Source organism: Dasypus novemcinctus, chromosome 8 (genome assembly GCF_030445035.2).
Source record: "Dasypus novemcinctus isolate mDasNov1 chromosome 8, mDasNov1.1.hap2, whole genome shotgun sequence".
NCBI classification, from domain to species: Eukaryota; Metazoa; Chordata; class Mammalia; order Cingulata; family Dasypodidae; genus Dasypus; species Dasypus novemcinctus.
The window spans coordinates 25,044,333-25,064,996 of NC_080680.1; the positions used below are offsets into that span (position 1 = coordinate 25,044,333).

The 20,664-nt window shown below is 35.0% G+C and overlaps 1 protein-coding gene across 2 annotated transcripts in view; it reads left to right on the top strand.

Annotated features, from left to right (window-relative positions):
* Nucleotides 1-19,554, top strand: part of UBQLN1 (ubiquilin 1) — a 56,842-nt gene extending 37,288 nt beyond the window's left edge. Inside the window, exons 3-11 of one of the 2 annotated variants that reach the window (XM_058301595.1) lie at nucleotides 1,027-1,142; nucleotides 4,577-4,839; nucleotides 5,882-6,040; nucleotides 6,201-6,435; nucleotides 11,557-11,699; nucleotides 14,351-14,434; nucleotides 15,648-15,763; nucleotides 15,996-16,164; nucleotides 17,542-19,554. In XM_058301595.1, coding sequence (XP_058157578.1) covers nucleotides 1,027-1,142; nucleotides 4,577-4,839; nucleotides 5,882-6,040; nucleotides 6,201-6,435; nucleotides 11,557-11,699; nucleotides 14,351-14,434; nucleotides 15,648-15,763; nucleotides 15,996-16,164; nucleotides 17,542-17,694 — 1,438 coding nt within the window. In that variant the 3' untranslated portion in view covers nucleotides 17,695-19,554. The remainder of the gene's footprint in view (nucleotides 1-1,026; nucleotides 1,143-4,576; nucleotides 4,840-5,881; nucleotides 6,041-6,200; nucleotides 6,436-11,556; nucleotides 11,700-14,350; nucleotides 14,435-15,647; nucleotides 15,764-15,995; nucleotides 16,165-17,541) is intronic. The other variant, XM_058301596.1, reaches the window with a different exon arrangement.
* The last annotated feature ends 1,110 nt before the right edge of the window (nucleotides 19,555-20,664 follow it).

A 20,664-nucleotide genomic window follows, 5' to 3' on the forward strand; every position in this document is an offset into this window, starting at 1 on the left:
CTGCAGGTATCTCAAGTGGTGTTCAGTAATTGTGAGACATAGATTTTAAAGTGAAAAAGTACATTTTAGGTTCAGTGAGAGAATTAGTGATTAAGATATATTTAGAACTCTTTTTAAAGATTTATTTTATTCCCCCCCTTCCCTTTCTCCCGCCCTGCTGTTTTTGTTCTCTGTGTTGTCTTCTCTTCTCATTTTTTCTCCTCTAGGATTCACTGGGATTCGATCCTGGAGACCTCTGATGGGGAGAGAGGTTCCCTGTCAATTGTGCCACCTCAGTTCCTGGTTTCTGCTGCACTTCACCTTGACTCTCCCCTTGTCTCTCTTTTGATGCGTCGTCATCTTGCTACGTGACTCACTTGTGCGGGGCACTGGCTCTCCATGAGGGCATGGTTTCTCTTCTTTTTCACCAGGAGGCCCCAGGGATTGAACCCAGGTTCTCGCATATGGTAGGCGGAAGCTCTATCACTTGAGCCACATCCGCTTCCTGTAGAACTCTTAACTGGAAGATAACAGGTGGAAGCATTTTCTAATTATAGTATCTTTTCGTTAAAATATATTATTAAGTAATAATCAGTTATTGTATTGATTTTTCGGTTTTCTTTTGGTGAGCTCGCTCTCTCACTCAAACTTTTAACAGTTTCAGAGGTCTCAGGAAAATTGTCCCCCATATCTCAAGAACTAGAAGAGGGGCATAGATTAAAAGTTTATAAAGACAAGCTTTGTGTGTATGACCAAGATCATTGATTCTCTTCTTGGAGGTGACCTAGCTCTTTCTTTTACAAAGTCATTATGATTGACAGTAATGAATTGTTTATGTTCATTTATACTAAAGGAGTATGTTTGGATTTTGTAAGATATTACTGTGTTTCTTTATATTCTTAATGCTTAGTTATCTTGGGATAGTAATTTATTGGTAATTTGAGTTCTGAAAACTTACACTTCATTTCTAGGTATGGGAACTTCAGAGGTTTAAAAAAAAAATAATGAGCTCCACTGTTTATACTCTGATTTAATAATTTTTTCTAGGCCCCAGGATCATTCTGCTCAGCAAACAAATAGCACTGGCGGCAATGTTACCACATCATCAGCTCCTAATAGTAACTCCACATCTGGTTCTACCACTAGTAACCCTTTTGGTTTAGGTAAGTGGTTTTTTTTTTTTTAAGTGATTCTTACGGGGATGAAAAAAAGCTTTCTTCCTTCTAAAGGTTGTTTTGGATAAAATGCCAAGAATAAAATGTCTCTTTATTAAAAAATAAAAATAAAAGATACACAAAACCTGTAATTACTTCTATAGTTTACTTCCATAATCATAGTTATTAAGGAAATAGTTGGGAATATAGATGTGCTGGGTTAGCTTACATTTGCATTAAATAAGTGGTCAGGAAATCACACTTTAAAAAAAAAAAAGAGAGATTTGTAGCATACCTATCCCTGATCTGACCTCCATAATTGAATCCAAAGAAAGAGTGGCTGCTGATTGTTGATCATATCTGAGCCCTCTGTATAATTTTCTCATCTGTAAAAAGAGAAAAGGATCAGATCGCCTTAGTTATTTTCTCTCTGTCCTAAACAGATGTAGAAAGGCTTGGGCTTGGGACTAAGCCTAGTGATTAAGGGTCTCTTTCTGCTTCAGCCAAAACCACTTTTCCTATATTACTTTTATTTATTTATTTTTAATATTTATTTTTTATTTATATCCCTCCTTTCCCCTCCCTCACCCTGTTGTCTGTGCTCTGTGTCCATTAGCTATGTGTTCTTCTGTGTCCACTTGCATTCTTGTCAGCAGCACTGGGAATCTGTGTCTTTTTTTGTTGCATCATCTTGCTGTGTCAGCTCTCCATGTGTGTGGCACCACTCGTGGGCAGGCTGCGCTTTTTTCACGCAGAGTGCACTCCTTGCGTGTGGGGTTCCCCTATGCGGGGGACACCCCTGTGTGGCATGGCACTCCTTGCACGCGTCAGCACTGCACAGAGTGGGCCAGCTCACCACACGGGTCAGGAGGCCCTGGGTTTGAACCCTGGACCTCCTATGTGGTAGGCCAGATGCCCTATCAGTTGAACCAGATATGCTTCCCTACATTAGTTTTATATACTGAAGTTCTGTTGAAAGATTTTTAAGGGGTTAAAAAGTACTCTGAAGCTAACAAAAGCTGAACTTGATAGATAAATCAATTCTAATGTTTTCTTTCAGATCAATTTTATGACTAGTATAGCACCTTGAAATGACATTTTTTTATATGTATAATTTGTACACATCAAGAATCACATCTTTTATCCCCCCCACAAAGAACTTTGTGATAATTTAATCCTATGCTAAATATATGTTGGAAGCCTATAGGGCGTGGCATGTATTCACATTTGCCTTTTTTGTTTGTTTGCTGCTCGTTTTATTTTCTAAAAAAAGGTCTTAATCTTAATGGTTTCCTTTGGTTGATGCAGCTGAGTTTTAGATGGCAAAATTATTAACATAATCTAGAGAGATTAGAATGAAATTACTTAGTGGTCAGACCTTGGAAGATGTCATAGAGGTAAATCATTTCCCCTTTTCCCATTTTTAAGGCAAAGAAATTGATGCCTACAGTAACTTTAGTTAATACGTCTAAGTCCATCAGATACGTTTTCATTTGCTTTATCCCTAATCCTTTCATTTTATATCTCATTCTCACCACCTCCTATGTCAGTGGCCTTTCTCTATCAATTATTCCATTCACCTTGTATGTTCAGCTTCCCTTTCTGCTGGCTCTTCTCATTACGTCTATTCCACCTATAAAAGCCACAGAATCTTGCTGTCACCTTTTTTTTCTTTCCATCTCAGCCATCTTTGGAAAAGGCATTTTCTGTCCAATATCCCCTTCACTAAGGGGGAAAACTATACTTTTTGTTTTTGCCTTCATCAGTTCACTGTAAATTCCACTGATAATGGTAAGGTCACCATTGAACTCTTTGACAAATTTAGTGCACGTTTTTCAGATTTTAAATCAAGGACTCTTAATGCGTACCACATTTTCTTCCGTTAGCTCACATTATACTCTTTTTCTCTGCTTAAATTTCTGTTCAGTTTTTTTTCTGTCACATTATTTTTCTCCTCAAACTACTACCTCTTACCCACCAACTCTCTTGAATCATAAGTTGTACATTTTCCCCCACCCCATGGAATTCTTCCTCTTTGTTCTTTCCTTGATGCAGGCCCTCAACATTTTTATCTGTAATGTTTGATATGCTTCATTTTCACAGTGCTATTAGAATTATACCATCTTAAATGACTAGTCTGTTTAAAATCTTTCAACGTTTTTGTGATATAGCTGTTGCTACCTTTTCATCTTCATTTCTTACCTCATCTCAGTTTTATTAGTCAGAATAGGATATCCTGTCATAATAGTTCTTCCCCAAACTCTTTGGCTTATTACAACAAAGCTTAATTTCTTTCATATTACCTGTTTTTCATTGGTGAAATAAATCCGCCATCCTCATAGGCAATGCCTTCAGGTCTTAAGCTAATAGAATTCTATCATCTTGTAGCTATACCAGTTGAATATGGCAGAAGAGACAGCTAAAGTTCTCAAGCCAGAAGTAACCCACATCCTTTCTCATAGTCCTTTGGCCATAACTACTTAAATGGCCCTGCCCAGCTGTAGAAGGTTGAGAAATAGAAGGCTTCACATGGAATCTTTGGAGAGCACTACTGTCTCTGTACCATCATACTAAGTTTTTTGTGCTTTCAAAAATGCATCAATACTTATATCATTCTCTGTGCTTTTTGTATATGGTGCTTATTCAGCCTAGTGTTAAATCCCCTTCCCAGCACTACCATTTCTTCTTACCAACTTATTCATTCTCTAAATCCATTAAGTCTCATCATCTCTTCTTGGGAAAGTAGGCCTCCCGCTTGGGTAATATGTTACCAAAATTTACCCTGTGAATATCCTACTGAAATACTTTATTATTCACATCCACGTAGGTGGTGCTTTTTTTTACCCCCTTGTCTGTCTTTCCCATTAGATTTCTTGCCATTTTATTCCCAACATGTAGCATAGAAACTAGCATATATAGAAAGTGTTCAGTAATTGAGGAATGAATGCATTTTATTTAGTTGGTTATGTAATTTTACAAAATAAACATTTTTGTGATAAGCACTTAAATCATCCTTTTGGATCTATTAGGTTTCTCTGTGATTTAATTCCTTCAAAGAAAAATATATTACTAGTGCACATCCTAGCTTTCTCCTTGATTGCCAACAGCTGTGTTTAAATGAGAGTTTGTAGGTGAATTCCACTTGATAAACTCAAATGAGTTTTGTAGAAAGAGATAGTTAGAGATGTAGTCTATCTAGGTGTACAATTTTTGCTCCCTTTCTTTAGTTAGCGTATGAAAATTTTTTTAGTTTTAGTACTTAAACTTAGTATCAAAGTGAGTAAAATTTTTACCTAATTTCAATTTTAGAAATTAAACTGTATTTAAGAAAGAATGGAATATAGAGTCAATTTTTTTCTTATCTTCATATTTTTACACAGTCATGTTAACAGTATAATTTTAGTCTTTCATTTATCTGTCTTTTCTCCCCCTTATCCTCTTAGGTGGCCTTGGAGGGCTTGCAGGTCTGAGTAGCTTGGGTTTGAATACATCCAACTTCTCTGAATTACAAAGCCAGATGCAGCGACAACTTATGTCCAACCCTGAAATGATGGTTCAGATCATGGAAAATCCCTTTGTCCAGAGCATGCTATCAAATCCTGACCTGATGAGGCAGTTAATTATGGCCAATCCACAAATGCAGCAGTTGATACAGAGAAATCCAGAAATTAGTCATATGCTGAATAATCCAGATATTATGAGACAAGTATGTACAAACTTAATTTATATAGCTGAAAAATCATGCATAATTTCTTATGGTTTAATTTTCTGTGGTTAAAGAACTTAGGTATATATATGGCTATGCTAAAAAGAGAATTCCTAATCTTTGTTTAGAAAAAGTCAACCAAGTACTAATTTGAATTATTGTTTGAACTTTGAGTTTTCTGCTGTATTTTAAGATCTTTGCAGAGCAAGACAGTTCCATTATCTTCCCCATGCGATCTCAGTACCCTCTCAGTTGGAAGCAGAGTGGGCATCACCATCCCCAAATTATCAAGATTTGAGGAGTGAACAAACATAAGATGGGGGGACAGGCATGCAATTCGAGGACTAAAGTAGACTTACTATTCTAGTAATGGAAGAACTTATAACATTGATATAAAGATAATGGTCACCAGAGGTTCTGAGGGGAGGGAGAGGGAATAGGTGCAACATGGGACATTTTTGGACATTGGAATTGTTCTACATGATATTGCAGTGACGGATATAGGCCATTTTACATTTTGTCAAAGCCTATAAAATTGTGTGGTGCAAGGTGTAAACCATAATGTAAACTATAGTTTATTTTACAGAATTAAGAAATAAAAAGTGATTCCAATTAAGGAGGTGGACATTCACTCCTAAGAAAGTGCTCCTTTTTTGATGATGTATGAATGCTAGCTTACTGTTTGTTTAAATCAGTTAAACATATTCATAAAGCACAAAATCCATCCTAAGTGAACAGTCAGTGGTATTCGGTATAATTACAGAGTTATGTATTCATCACTTCAATCAATATTAGAGCATTTTCATTACTCCATAAATAATAAATGAAACACTCCCCCTTAGTAGTCACCTGCTAGATTACTTTTTGAGGTGAAATACAACAGGAATTATTTAAAGTAAACTTTTAATTTAAATATTGAAGACTTTGCTAGTTCATGGTATTAGAAAACTTATAAAATTAGCTATGGCAGTTAATGGCTGAAGTCATTCATACACATTTTGATGCCTTGTTTTGTTTTGTTTTTTCTCAAATCTTTTCTTAGACACTGGAACTTGCCAGGAATCCAGCAATGATGCAGGAAATGATGAGAAACCAGGATCGAGCTTTGAGTAACCTGGAAAGCATCCCAGGGGGATACAATGCTTTACGGCGCATGTACACTGATATTCAAGAACCGATGCTGAGTGCCGCACAAGAACAAGTGAGACATTGACTTTAAGGTTTAGGCCAAGAAGCAGCAACTCTTTTTAACACAAATGTGTGCATGATTGAGGGGTACTTTACTATGGGGATGTATTTTTCTTTTCTTAAAAAAAAAAGATCCCATTTGTTTGAACAGAACCTTGTATCTTTCTTTACAGTTTGGTGGTAATCCGTTTGCTTCCTTAGTGAGCAATACATCCTCAGGTGAAGGTAGTCAGCCTTCTCGTACAGAAAATAGAGATCCGTTGCCCAATCCATGGGCTCCACCGGCTTCCCAGAGTTCATCAGCTTCCAGTGGCACCACCAACACTGTGGGTGGCACTGGTGGTAGTGCTGCCAGTGGCTCTGCTGGGCAGAGTACTACTGCACCAAATTTGGGGTCTGGAGTAGGAGGTAAGCTTATAATAACTCACACTGTTTTCTTTGTTGTCTTCACGTATATGAAACATTTCTAATACTGTTCTTTATACTTTCCAGGGGGAGGGAGGAGCAGTTGTTAAGTATTTTTTAAGAACTGTCTTTTCATGTTGCATGTGTTTTGTTTCGTTTTTAAAGGAAGCTTTAAATATGTAATAATTAGTGTTACTTGAGTGCATTATTGTGGAAATGGTCACTTTAGCTTTCCTGAGGCAGATTTGTATTCTTAGGATCTTAAAACATGATGTGGGGAGAAGAAGGACATGGTCTCATCTTAACTGCAAGGACACTTAAGTGCACAGGGACCAAACACATAGTCACTCAGTTATCACTAGAGCATGTGCTTCCTGGCTTTAGTCTGTTTTTGTATTCTATGTCAGTGGGTTCTCAAACACTAATCCTGAAACCGGGGCCAAATTAACTGCATCGGATCACTTGCCAGGCTTGCTACGAATCAGATTCACAGGTCTTAACCCTGATGTTATGGATCAGAATCTTACACGTGTTATATATAGATCTGTGTTTATATAAAGCTTCTGGAGATTATGACTCTGATATGTGAACAGGATAGGAATTTATTTTTGTCCATTTTTTTTGTTGATTAGACAAAATAAATGGATATCCTTTTTTCATCTATTCAGATATTTACATGCTAATGTTTTATTTATGAATTAGGTCCAAGATCAGTAGCCGGAGTGACTGTTTTAGTCCTAATGTTTGGCCTATAAATAGGAAGAAATGAAAGCATGGGGGCACTTCCCTAAGATGAGCGGGCCTGGATATGTTTAAAACATGCCTGTCTTGGCAGAGGAAGTGGAAAGAAGAGTTGCTGGGTGAGGAATATTTAAAAATTCAATGCTGAGAGAAGAAATCAGAATGGGGAGAGTGACTAGACAAAACGCTATATATTCTTTTATAGCATACAGTGGGTATTGTGAGGTTACTGGATATAATACAGGTTTTACAAAAAACTATATTCTTCTGTATTCTACTTACTGTCTTACCTAGAGTCTTGAGAGAGATGCTTTATTACTATTTTAAACATCATAGAGCAGGGAGAGAAAGATTTAATTTCAGATTTCCTGACTATTGCTTTATTATAGCATTGATTGTCTACAGTGACAGCTTTTAATAAATCATCAATTGTACAACTTTTTGCTTGGATTTTTAATTTAATGCCTTCACCCTCTTATTTAGCATTTCATGTTTGTGTTTCCTTCAGAGGAAGACAGGTAGCAGCAAAAATGAACATACTCTTTAGTTGGCAATATGCAGCTGTAGCATTCTCTGTACAGCTGTTATACTATTGTATACTATTATGATGGTTAATCAACTTTTGAAGTTCAGCACACTTGTCTATACATGTATGCACACACATATATATAAAGATGAACATCTTAACTCTTCTTTGTCTTGTAAATGCTTGTTCTGGAACAGGGGTTCTTAACCTTTTTTTGTTCCACAGACCCCTTTGCCAGTCAGGTGAAAACCATGGACCCCTTACTAAGTCTACACTGTACTGTGTATTACTTAATAAATATATTACACCCACATCAATACATCCCCACAAGAATAATGCTTTTCTGAATTTCAGTTCAAGCTCATAGACCCCTTGTTAAGAATAAGAACCTCTAATCTAGAAGGTGAGGAAATCTTAGAGGAGAGGTTGGCAGACCTTTACATTTGTGGGCCAAGAGGCAAAATCAAGAGTAAAACTTTTATAAGAGAAAATTAATTTCCACAATTTTTAAAGATGAAATTAAAATGATAACAAATGAGTACAATATTTTTGTCATAGACATCTAATAAGAGGAATTGGGTTCTTTTTTGGGGCTAGCGTTTTACTTAATTGGGGATTCATGGTGTATTCCGTTACTAAAATCGATTGCAAATGTTCATCTCTTAAAGCTGATTTATTATGAGATTTCACTTATTTCATCTTTGAAAATGTCTTCACTCAGATATATATTTATGCCACAAGTATATGGTTTTAATTGAGCATATTCATTTGGAAGGCACTTGCAGAATTCTATTAGATCTTTTGCTTTTAGCATGTCAGTACATTGTGGATTAATCATTTCCCATTGAAAATTAGGTGGTAACTTCACAATTGCAGTTAAATAAATTTTGAAATAGAAAATTTCCTTTTCACACTCTGAGAAATGCTACTGAAACTATACTTTTAGCTCTGACAGATAACCACTGCAAATTTGTGTGACTATGGAGATTTTGCTTCTTGTTTTAACTTTCGACAGCACGGGACGTATATAAAGCAGCTTGATAATGCATGTGATTCAAACGGTGTTAGTTGCTGTTGAATTGACTTTATGGCAGTACAAGTTTCAAATGTAAACGCTGTTTTGCCTTGTAACTTTAGGTAGAATTCATTAAGGAACATTAAGTTTTTAACAAAAGGTAATTTTGAAAGTCATTGAGTATTTTATGGTGGTGGATATTTAGAAAGGATGGTTCTTGTTATAACTTAAATCTTGGGTTACAAAATTGCAGTAAAACTTTATCTGCTTAGCCATCTAACTACTATGTGGTTAGGCAAGTCAGGTTATTGAGTTTCAGTTTTTGACAAAAACTCATGGAGCTGACAAGAGTAAATGATGTTCACTATTGCTACTACTACTGGGTAATTAACATGATAATAGAGTCAAATATTTTCCACAAAGTACCTGCTGATGAATATGACAGTGAATAACCATAGTCTATTTTTACCAAGGTTTGTAAATTTGTCCAACTAATTCTTTTTCTTTTCTACACGTATTTTTACCACCATCAGATGTAGCATATCTTAGCAGATTCTACTTCAGGTTATATACCGAGTTAGTGTTTTTTTAACTTCTTTGAAAATAGTCTCACCTATAGTTTTTCCATGCAGACTAATTATAGAGGCTGAATCGTCAGTCACTTGAAACACAGAATTGATTCTTCAGATAAGCAACTGAGCAGTATCAACATCTTGTTAATTCATCAGGAACTAAGGAAAATCAGTCATTTGCATTACTTCTTAATTTAATATTGATGTTGCACCTTAATGTTTCGATCTACTGTTTGACCTGAAAGGCTGATAGTTTTATACAAGTTTATTTTCTTCCAGTGCATTTATTTGACTGTGACAATGAAATAGGATTTAATTAATAAACCACTCCTTGGCCTTAACTTGGTTGCAGCCTTAGTTTCTTTCTTTTTCTTTTTAAAAAATTTTATGAAAAAATTTGATGATTTTATTTTTCTGATTATGCTTTCCTTTAAGTTGGTAATATTGTGATGAGTGCTTAGCCTAAAGTGCCAGTGTATATTCTTTTAACACAGCTGTAGTGTCATTGCGTAGTAAGCCATGTTTTGCCCCATCCCATTTGATAAAATAATCTGTACTCCACTGTGTTCAAAATTATTATTTGTTTTTATTTTCTCTTGTTCTAACTAGACTGGTATACACTGGTAATAAGAAAGAAATAAAATGACATGGCAGAGTGTGCAGGATTCAAAATGATGCCAGGTTGTAACTGGATCACTGCAATTTGTGGTACATTGAGCAACAGTGCTAAGCAGTGAGAGTGCCACATACTGTCGTAACTACTCAGTTCTCCTTTTGTGGTGCAGAATGAGCCATTGATAATACATATGTGACACCGAAGCTTGAATTTCTTACAATTCTTTCGTGTCACAATATAATCTTCAAATATAATCTTCATTTGATTTGTTCTTAAACAAAAAATGTGAAAACCATTCTCAGCTCCTACCCTGTATAAAAGAGATCTTGAGCTGGATCTGCCCCCAGGCTATAGTTTACCAACCCAGTCTTAATTGGACTCAGTTGAAACTTACAACCTGAGAAAATAGGAGAACTATTAATAATTATAAAACAACAGCAACATTATAATATACTTATCTATAGCAGAATTAGAAAGATAAGAGTCTAGTACTCTAAGCCTGATAAAACCACACTGGGAAAAAAAAGATGGGAAACGAGTTGAGTTTACATAATGAGTTGAGAATAATGTTTGAGAAATTGAAAAACTGTGTAAGTTGAACGTATTAGTTTTGAAAGAAAGTTTGCATGTGTATAATGGAGTCATCACATACTGAATTCACATAAATTGGGCTGTAGTTCTCAGCAAAAAAGATAAAAAAACAAGAGAATGAGAGAATAGTAGTAGCAAGCACTTCATACATTAATTTAATCATCACAATTACTCTATAAAGTAGGTGCTATTTTCCCTCTTTTACAGGTGGGGAAACTGAAGTACAAAAAGGTTAAATGACTTGATCAGGGGTCAGGGGTACATAAGTTAGATTTGCACTGAAGTTACTCAGTATGCTTTATAATCTCTCCAGTGTTAACTGTGCCTGCCATTTCACTCTGTGAGTAATTGTACTTGTAGTGATAGTGGGATAGAGACTGCATTTGTCATTCCCTGGGCAAGAAGGCTTCCTTCCTTGTGAAATGTGAGCATATTGAATGCTGATTATGATTCTAAATAAGTGATTTTTTATAATGCCAGCGGAAAGTTGGCATGAACTTCCTTACTTTATGGGACTTTTCAATAGTAAATTTGGCCAGACCTAATTTTTTGCTTTAAATTGACTTTAGAACATAGTCCTTTCATAAGATGTGATTTTACTGTAAATGTAACCAGAGTGCTTACTACCATGCTTGTATGTGTTGGGCTTTTTTTTTTTCCCTTAAGTTTTTTTTTGTTTTGTATCCTGAGATACCAGGGCTAGGGATTGAATCCAGGCCCTCGTATGTGGGAAGCTGGTGGAGCTGCACTGCTTCCCTGAGTTGGTTTTTTTGTTTTTTTGTTTTTTTTTTAAAAGGAGGTACTGGGGTTTGAACCCGGGACCTCATACGTGGGAAGCAGGCATTCAACCACTTGAGCTATATCCGCTCCCTAGGCATGCACTTTTGGAGATCTTAGATTTAAAATTCTTTCTTAGTTCAGTTGATAGGTAATATCTGTCATCTACAATTGTTAAAAATTATAGTATATATTGTATTCGTAATATATTACATTTTAAAGCTTTAACTTTTGTTTGCATATCTTTTCTTTAATACATTCTTTTTTATTTTAAACAAACTTTCAGCCAGTATGTTCAACACACCAGGAATGCAGAGCTTATTGCAACAAATAACTGAAAATCCACAACTTATGCAGAACATGTTATCTGCCCCCTACATGAGAAGCATGATGCAGTCCCTAAGCCAGAACCCTGACCTTGCTGCACAGGTGAGTTTGTAAGTCAATTAAAAAGGACTGTGTAGTATGAATTGAAATAAGCTAATTAAGTAATTGTAACTGTGGCACATTTGTGTTTTATGTACTACCTTAACACACAAGAAATGTAGGTAAACTGCATTTATAGTTTTTTTCCCAGTAAATAATCCATATACAATTGTGAGTATAATTAAAACAGCTTCATCTTTCCAGGTTACTGGCTAGAAAGAAGTAAATACCTACTATATGTTAGATTAGGAGATAAATATAAAAATTTTGGATTGTTCTTCTGAAAGACATATTCTTAAGTAATATGTAAATGTTGAAAACTATTAAGAATAGTGCTTTCACATTTGAAATACATTTATATATTAGATCACTCAGATTCTTAGATGTAGTTATGCTCAAAAATGGCTTTTTTTAAGAAAGAGAAAGGTAGCCTAAATTGTTTATTGAAATCAGAGGGGATTTTTGGGAACAGTGTTCTCATTCTTTACATTATATACTGATGCTTGGGCTCCATCCTGAGAGATTTTGATAAAATTACATTGATCTCCCCCCCTCAAGTTCCCTGTGTGTTTCTGATATACAGCCTAGGTTCAGAACCATTGCACTTAAAGAAAGCATGGAAAATGTGAAATAAGGCTTGATCATCTGTAAATTTATACTTATTGTTTATTAAAAGTGTTTTCTGTAGAAATTTAAAATATTTTTCTTTACAGTTTATTCTCTGAAATTTTAAGTTTTTAAAATTAATCACTTTTCTTCCATTATTTCTAATGCAATGGTTTTTATTTTCTAAGCTCTGGAGCTTATTGATAGAAGTGTAAAGCAGATAAAGTGGCTTTGAGACACAGTACTCAGCACTAATTTTTGCCGTATAAAAATTTGTGAAATCGGAAATAAAGAACAGGTTTTTAAGAGAATTTTTGTACAATCTTTTAATTTTGCCTGTTGTAGGTAGATTTTATGAAAGATTGCTTAATTCATATAAAAATTACAAGGCTGAGTAATTAGCATTAAATGTGTCAAATCACTTTAATTAGAGCCATTTTTGACAATGAAATAAACTAAAATGCTCAGGTTTGTTTAGAATAAACAGAAAAATATGTACATAGAGTGATACAATGTGTTATGTTTTTAAATGTATATTTGGCTAATAATTAGTATTGCTTCTGCATCTTGACTTTAAAATTCATCTTTAATAAGTACATTTCCAGCCATTTATAATAATAATATTTATAAAGTGACTTGAGCACTTTCACATACTGTTTTTTACTCTAAAGCAAAACACTGAAAGGAAGGTTAGAGTGAATGTCTATTATTACATATATGAGCTGGTCACCAGCAAATTAAAATTTGTTGTTTCTGTATTCTCATTTGGTTTTAGATATTAAACAGACTTTGACTTTAAATTTAGTATTGTGGTATTAAATCATATAACTTAGAATTATCCTAATCAAGTAAGAATTGATTTCCTGAGAGAGAATAAGACGCTCTTCCTGTATTATAGTACAAATGATATGTAAATCCATTAATACGTTCATAATAAAGAAGTATTTGACGGGACCAATGAAGAAGTAGGTATTGAACTTATCAGTCACTTGGAAAAATAAGTTCTATATGTCCATAAAAGCATTGTGTGACTTCTTCATGTTTTGGTTGTTGTGTTGAAGTAAATGATCCACTTTTCAACAAGAGGGAGTTTGCTCTACTCTCGACATTTATTTGTAATTACATTTAAATATGGTTAAGTACTTGATGGCAACAATCACTTTTTCACCCAGACTTCAGACAGATAATTAGGCTACCAATAAATCATTGTTAGTTGACAGTTCACTCTCATTGGGAAAATGATGTAACGTTTGCCTTTTTTCGAAATTATGAGAATTTACTTGTTTCTGGTTATGCTGATTGTGTATTTAATCTTATTTTCAGGATATCCAGTATATTAATTCTTAAGACCTATTTGAAGGTTAGGAAATGTGCCCTTTCCTCATCTCTCTGGTGCTAGTGAGGAGAAATCCAGATACTAATCTTGGTGTTCTCAAATGGATATACATCTTTCAGGTCTTAAAGCATTTTAACACTCTGCCCAGAGATCTGTTGGTGCTAGTCCTGGCTCATCTTCACCTAGCAGCTCCATTTCTCTGGCATGTTGGTTGCTGTTTTGTGGTGTTATTTTCTGGACTTAATATTAGCTGTTTTGTAATAGATAGTAGTGGTTCCACATCTGGATTTTCTCTGTGTGTCGAGGTTTCTAAGCAAGCCATGTATAGTTTCATGTATTGATGCTCATGTTTATTCTCTCAGGGTAGCCGAAAATGTGTCCTCATGAATACCATTTATTTCCGTTTTTCTTTAAAGGCCAGATATTCTCTTTAGCTCAAGGAAAAGCCCAAGAAAATGGAAGCTTTTATTTTTTTAGGATATTGTATGTCATTATCATAATCAGCATTCTCATTGAGATAGAAAACTTTTTTTTTCCCCTCTGATGATCCCTTTCATGGACAGTATCTTCCCTTCTCCTTTTTAATTCATGTTCTACCTTCCTCCTCTTTAACGGCCAGCTTAGGCGCTTGGGGGAAGATAGAATATTAAACAAGGTACATTTTATGTTTCAAATATTTCCAGTTAAAATTGTTTGAACACTTGCCCCATAGATGATGCTGAATAATCCCCTATTTGCTGGAAATCCTCAGCTTCAAGAACAAATGAGACAACAACTCCCAACTTTCCTTCAACAAGTGAGTAAGAAAAGATGCTAGCTATCTTTTTGGTAATGATTTGCTTGAAAAAGTTTGATGATAAACGTTTTCCTTGCTCTTATCTGGCTGATAGCAAACATAGGATAGAGCCTGATAATGCTGTCAGTTGACAGAGAATTCAGCTTAATCTTTAACTGAGCCCCATTTCACTGCTGACCCTTTGCTTATGTTTCTTAAGCATAAAATTTGAGGAAAGCACCATTTTGTTTTTGCTTTTGCAGACTTAGGATTTTGAAAGCTTTGTTAAAACCATAAACCATTTCCTTTCACTTTACTTTCTTTATTGTCTTTGAAGTGCTTAGTTGTGTCATGTTATGCTGTATGGTTTACCTGTTCTTGAGTAACAGGAATGAGCTATCCTTTCGTACAGGTTTGATTTCTTTGTAATATTTTAATTTCCACAAAATCTAACAGACCTGTTTTGCATGGGGTAGATCTCATTTACTCAAACTCAAAATTCGCAAGAATAAAACTGGTGGTGTCATATAAGGAAGGTTTTACTTTAAAAATGTACTTCAGATTGCCGTGGTACTTTATTACTTAAATAGTGAAACGATAAAAGGTCTTCTTGTTTTTGAAACTGGTAGTTCTAAGGTTTTTAAATATGTAACTGTTTCTCAGGCCTGTAAAGCATTATCCAAGGTTAGTGCCCTTGATCTATTGCAATGATACAAGCCTAGCTTTCTTGGTTAGTCAAGTGGTGTATATTCAGAAGTAGTGAAGCTAAACTGTAGGACACATGTATTAACTTCAAATTTGGAACTATTGTTTTTTAGAATGTATCTTACTAGTAAAATTATTAATGTCAGCAATAGGTACCACTTGGTCTGGAGGATTTATGAGGCTTTCACCATATTACCATATTATATAAATTGTGCATCTGGAGGTTGTGTGTGAGAAATAATATCTCTGTTGGAGAAGGGGAACAGTTTTGGTTTCCAAAGTAGATACTGATTGTTTCTAATGAAAAATGGCTTCTATGATGGACTTGGGAGGAGGTCAAGTAATGATTTGTGTGCTAGCATTGCTGTCAAAAAGGAGGTGCTTGTGTTTGTTTTGGGAAAGAAATGATGGATTATTAATGCTCAGGAATAAGATTTAGATTTTCTCCAGAAACAACCAAAAAAAAGATTTAAAATTTACCTTCACTGATTTTAATTTCCTTATAACCTCTCCTTTTCTTTCTTCTTAGATGCAGAATCCCGACACACTATCAGCAATGTCAAATCCTAGAGCAATGCAGGCCTTGTTACAGATTCAGCAGGGTTTACAGACATTAGCAACAGAAGCCCCTGGCCTCATCCCAGGGTAGGCTCTTTTTTGGGACTGTTATAAAAGTGCATAATATTACTTTGTGCCAGTGAGCATTTCACATTTGATATCATTCTGCCTTTCTTGTTGGTGAGATTGTTTTTAAGCAATAGTTTTCAAAGTTAAAAGGTTTATCTTAAGAAGATAAATAACTGATCTACTACCTGGCCTGGTCTGGTCTCCTCTTGTTTTAGGATTTTAGGCTTATTACTTATTTGTGTTTACTCAGGTTTACTCCTGGCCTTGGGGCATTAGGAAACACTGGAGGTCCTTCAGGAACCAGTGGGTCTAGCTCTGCACCTAGCGAAAACACGAGTTCCTCAGCAGGAACCACTGAACCTGGAAACCAGCAGTTTATTCAACAAATGCTGCAGGCTCTTGCTGGTGTAAATCCTCAGGTAATGACTGTTTTCTGTTTTGCATTCCTCAAAGTTAGAATTTTAGAAATTAAAAAAAAAAAAGTGGCAGTCCTTTAAGTTTTCATCTGTAATAAAAAGCACTATAAAAATTGTAACTTTATTCCTATATTAGGCATAAAGAAACATTGCTGTAGTTGTAGAGAAGAAATGCTGTAACTTTTAATGCCTTGTATTTCGGAACATTTTCAGAAATGCCTTCTTTTTTGGAGCTGTTTGAAAATCAATTGAAATAGTTTTGTTTTATAAAAATTCATCAGGAAGAAATAGAAATGTGATTATCTTAAGTAGCCCCAGGTCATTTTCCCCAGCATTGAACAAGATGACCCTCCTTCAGTAATTTGTTACATACATGTGCACTTCACAAGTATATCTAAAAATGTGAACCCACTAATAATGTTCCCCCATCTGCAAACATTTATTGGTTTTGCTAAGAATGTGCCTCTATTGATATATATACGAAGATGATTGTCAGTATGCTAGTGAACTTTGGACAAATTCAAACCCATTATAGTGGGTTACCCCTAAACTTCTGCATGGCAGTAATGGTTTAAGGGTATTAGCATGCTTTCTGATTTCAAGCCTTATTAAGTACATTAAACAGGGCAGGGATCTATGTTATACCTGTTTGTAATCCTGATACCTAGCTTAGCTTCTTGCTGATGGTAGCTACTTAGTAAATATTTATGGAACTAATAAGGAAAAAAAAGAATTGGATATTGTATAGAATTAATTGTTCTATACTTTGAGCCACCTCAGGACCTCTCCTCTCCCCCTTATCAAGTTGGCTAAGATTAATTGATGATTTATGTATTTTGACCTCATTTCTGAAGGAAGAGTTAATACAGCTGCATTTTCAGGAGTATAGCCTTTGGGCTGAAGGTAGAACTTTTCTCTGAAGAGTTGCATGGCCAGTTCAGGAGTTGATCCCACGTTCTGATCCTGATTGGAACGTTAGGATATAATATGAGGAAACTTGATTTCATAATCACCTAATTGTTCAGTAGCTACACAAAATAAATCATTTAATTCTAAATATGTGCAGATACACTTTGTTTTCCTGCATTTTCATGAGCCTCTTAATTGTTTCTAAAATAATGGTTGCAGTTTATTACCCAGTCCTCCCCCCCCCCCCCCCCAGTGAGATGACCTGTCTGGCATGACTGTAAACTAGACAATTTATAATAAAGAACGAATGGACTTTTAAATATGTTGAATATGTTTTAAGAGAGAGACTTTTTAAAGTTTAGTAGAGCAGTTTATATTATTAAAAAGCAAATACAATTTAGAAAGTCATTTAAGTGTGGCGTGGAATGGTTTTCCTAAAGTTTGTTTTTTTTCCTCTTTCTTATTTAACAGTTACAGAATCCAGAAGTCAGATTTCAGCAACAACTGGAACAGCTCAGTGCAATGGGATTTTTGAATCGTGAAGCAAACTTGCAAGCACTAATAGCAACAGGAGGCGATATCAATGCGGCTATTGAAAGGTTACTGGGTTCCCAGCCATCATAGCAGCATTTCTGTATCTTGAAAAAAATGTAATTTATTTTTGATAACGGCTCTTAAATCTTTAAAATACCTGCTTTATTTCATTTTTGACTCTTGGAGTTCTGTGCTGTTAAAAACAAACCCAATATGATGCATTTTAAGGTGGAGTGCAGTAAGATGTGTGGGTTTTTCTTTTTGTGTGTGTGTTTTTTTTTGTTTGTTTGTTTGTTTGTTTTTGGGACAGTGGGAATCAATGCTTTTTTTTTTTTTTTTCCATTTAAGGCTACTGCATGCATCCAACACTTCTGCATTTATTGTAATTTTTTAAAAACAGATATCACCTTTTATAGTTGGGTGAACTGATTTTTGTCCTGCATCTCCTTTATTTGCTTTTTAAACATTAGCCTATGGTAGTAATTTATGTAGAATAAAAGCATTTAAAAGAAGCAAATCATTTGCGCTCTATAATTTGTGATCCAGTATTGCTTATTGTGACTTTGGCATGAAATTTTGCAAACAAAATGCTGTAAGATTTATACTACTGACATTTTTTGCTTTATTTGTGTGCACATATGCACACTTGGAATTGCATTTCTAGAAACTTATTACAGTGGTTATCTGAGCAAAACACCTGTAACCAAAAAAGGAATTATAAGGAAATACTCGTAAAGCTGTTGTGTATTTCCTAATTGTATAGAGTCTTACAGCATCTTTGATAAACATCTCTCAGCAGAAGTGCCAGGTTTATTGGAAGTGTAGTAGAAAAGCTGATTCTGGAAGTCTCTTTAAGGACGTTTAATTGTACAGAAAACTTATACTGTAACATTGTCTCAACATTCACAGATTGTAAATTACCTTCATCTTTGTGCAGAATGAAGGAGAACTGTAGTATATACCCCAAAGTGCATTTGCCTAGGACTTTGCAGCTTCTCCCATAGGTAGTTTAACAGGCATTACAACTTGTAATTGAAATGTTGCTTTCACTAAAAGTGCTGTGATGTTTCAGTTACTTTTAACCATCATATAAAAACAGAACTATCTTTTGGGTTTATCCATTTTATCATGCACAGGCAATACATGAATTTAAAATAATTTGTGAGCCACTTGTTTCTGAAGTGTTTTCGTAGTTCTATTAAGAAATAGTTAAATATTGTGCTTTTCAGAGCCTCAGAAAAGGGAAATTGGGGGGAGGGGGGTATCTATCCTGGATTGGGCCAGCCTAAATAATACTGGCAGCCAAGATTTGATTAGGATTTCTGTGCATATAGTGTAGTAAAGAAATATCATTCAAGGGTAAAAAACGAAGAGCCGATTTAACAATGTTGAGTACATTTGGCTATTCTACAGCCTTTTTCTTCCTCCCCAAAGAAGTTCTGTTTACTTAACTCTCAGACTGTTGGGGTGGTACATTCCTTTAGGACCAATTTAAACATAATGTTGGAGTCATTAATATATTTGGCTGGCTCTGGTTCAGTATTCTCTTAGGTCATTATATTCTGTCACATACAGTTACAGGAAATGAAAATGTTGAAGTAACGTAAAGTGGGTTCAGACCAATAAAATCAAAAGAAATATAAGTTAAATTCCATTATTTCTGTACATGCTTGCTATAAAATAAAAGGTCATGAGGCTATGTTGCCCCCAGTCCATGCACTGTTCTGACACTTTCCCTAGAAGGAAGACATGTACAAAAGTCAGTTTGGAGGCATGACTTGAGTAACTTGTTAAGGATATACTCATGTGTCTTTGCTCTTTCTGCCTTATCTTTCAGTCTGGTTTAAAACTTTTGTACCTTGCAAACGGTGTGGTATACAATGTGGGATGGTGTCTTAACCAATTTGATGATTTATTAATCACAAAATAACAATAAATCTCTAGCTTTTACACTTGGTTTGTCTTGCCTCTTTTGTAGAAAGAAAATGTCTTATTTTTTTTCAACCATGTCTTTTAGAGGATCTTTTGCTGTTGATTTAGCCCCAATTTTAGATTTATTCATTATTAGGTTTTATTTTTAGGAGGTACTGGAGATTGAACTTGAGAACTTGCACTTGGGAAGCAGGCAGTCAAGCACTGTGCTACGTCAGCTCCTGTTTATTTAGTTTTCTTTCAAGTTTCTCCAATTAAATATGCACACACACGGTACTGTGGTGTGTTAAGATAGCCAACGGGAAGTTAGGTGATCAGGTTCTGCTTGCTTTCTAACTAGTTATTTGACTTTGAGTAAAGGCATCATGGTTTCTTCATTGGCACAAAGGTATTGAGGCTTATGGGGCACATCAACTGGGGGATCTCTTAAGTACCTTCAGCTGTTGGCAGTGGGATCCCCGCCCCCCCTTTTTTCTTTTTAGTTGTTTGTTTCTAATATGTTCATCTTAGACCTGAGAGTATCTGCTAAGGGTTTCAAAATACCTAAAAATTTTTAAAGCATTTAAAAGGATATACTTAAAATACTGTAAGCTTTACTTGTTCTCATATATTGAGTTATTTATTACAAACAGAATAAAGAATGGAGTGATGAAAATTAACATTTCAGGATTTTATTTCTCATGTGGAATATGTGTGACATCCTAAACAAATAAATTACAGCTGGCCTCTTTGTTCAGAATCATGAATTTCAAGCTTGGTTTAAATTTAGTAATAAAACAGTCTTTTTATTTGGTGAGACATTTTTACGTTACTTCACTAGACAAATCATGACAAAATAGAACAGTATCGGTAAAAATGATAGTGATAAATGTTTTTTCCCTTTTTCTCTAAAGCTAGGTCAAGTTATTTGGAACACATAAATAATGAAAAAACATGTGGTTAAGGCAAGGAGATACTGCATATTATACGACCTCTGTTAGCAAGTCTATTTAAAGTTGTGTAACCTAGCATTTTCAATCTTAACTAGACCAGCCTTTTTTAACATTTACTTAGCAGATCTCACTTCTGGTATTGCACATGATATCTGTCTGCCTTCAATTACATCTATCTTCTTCAGCTTATATAAAG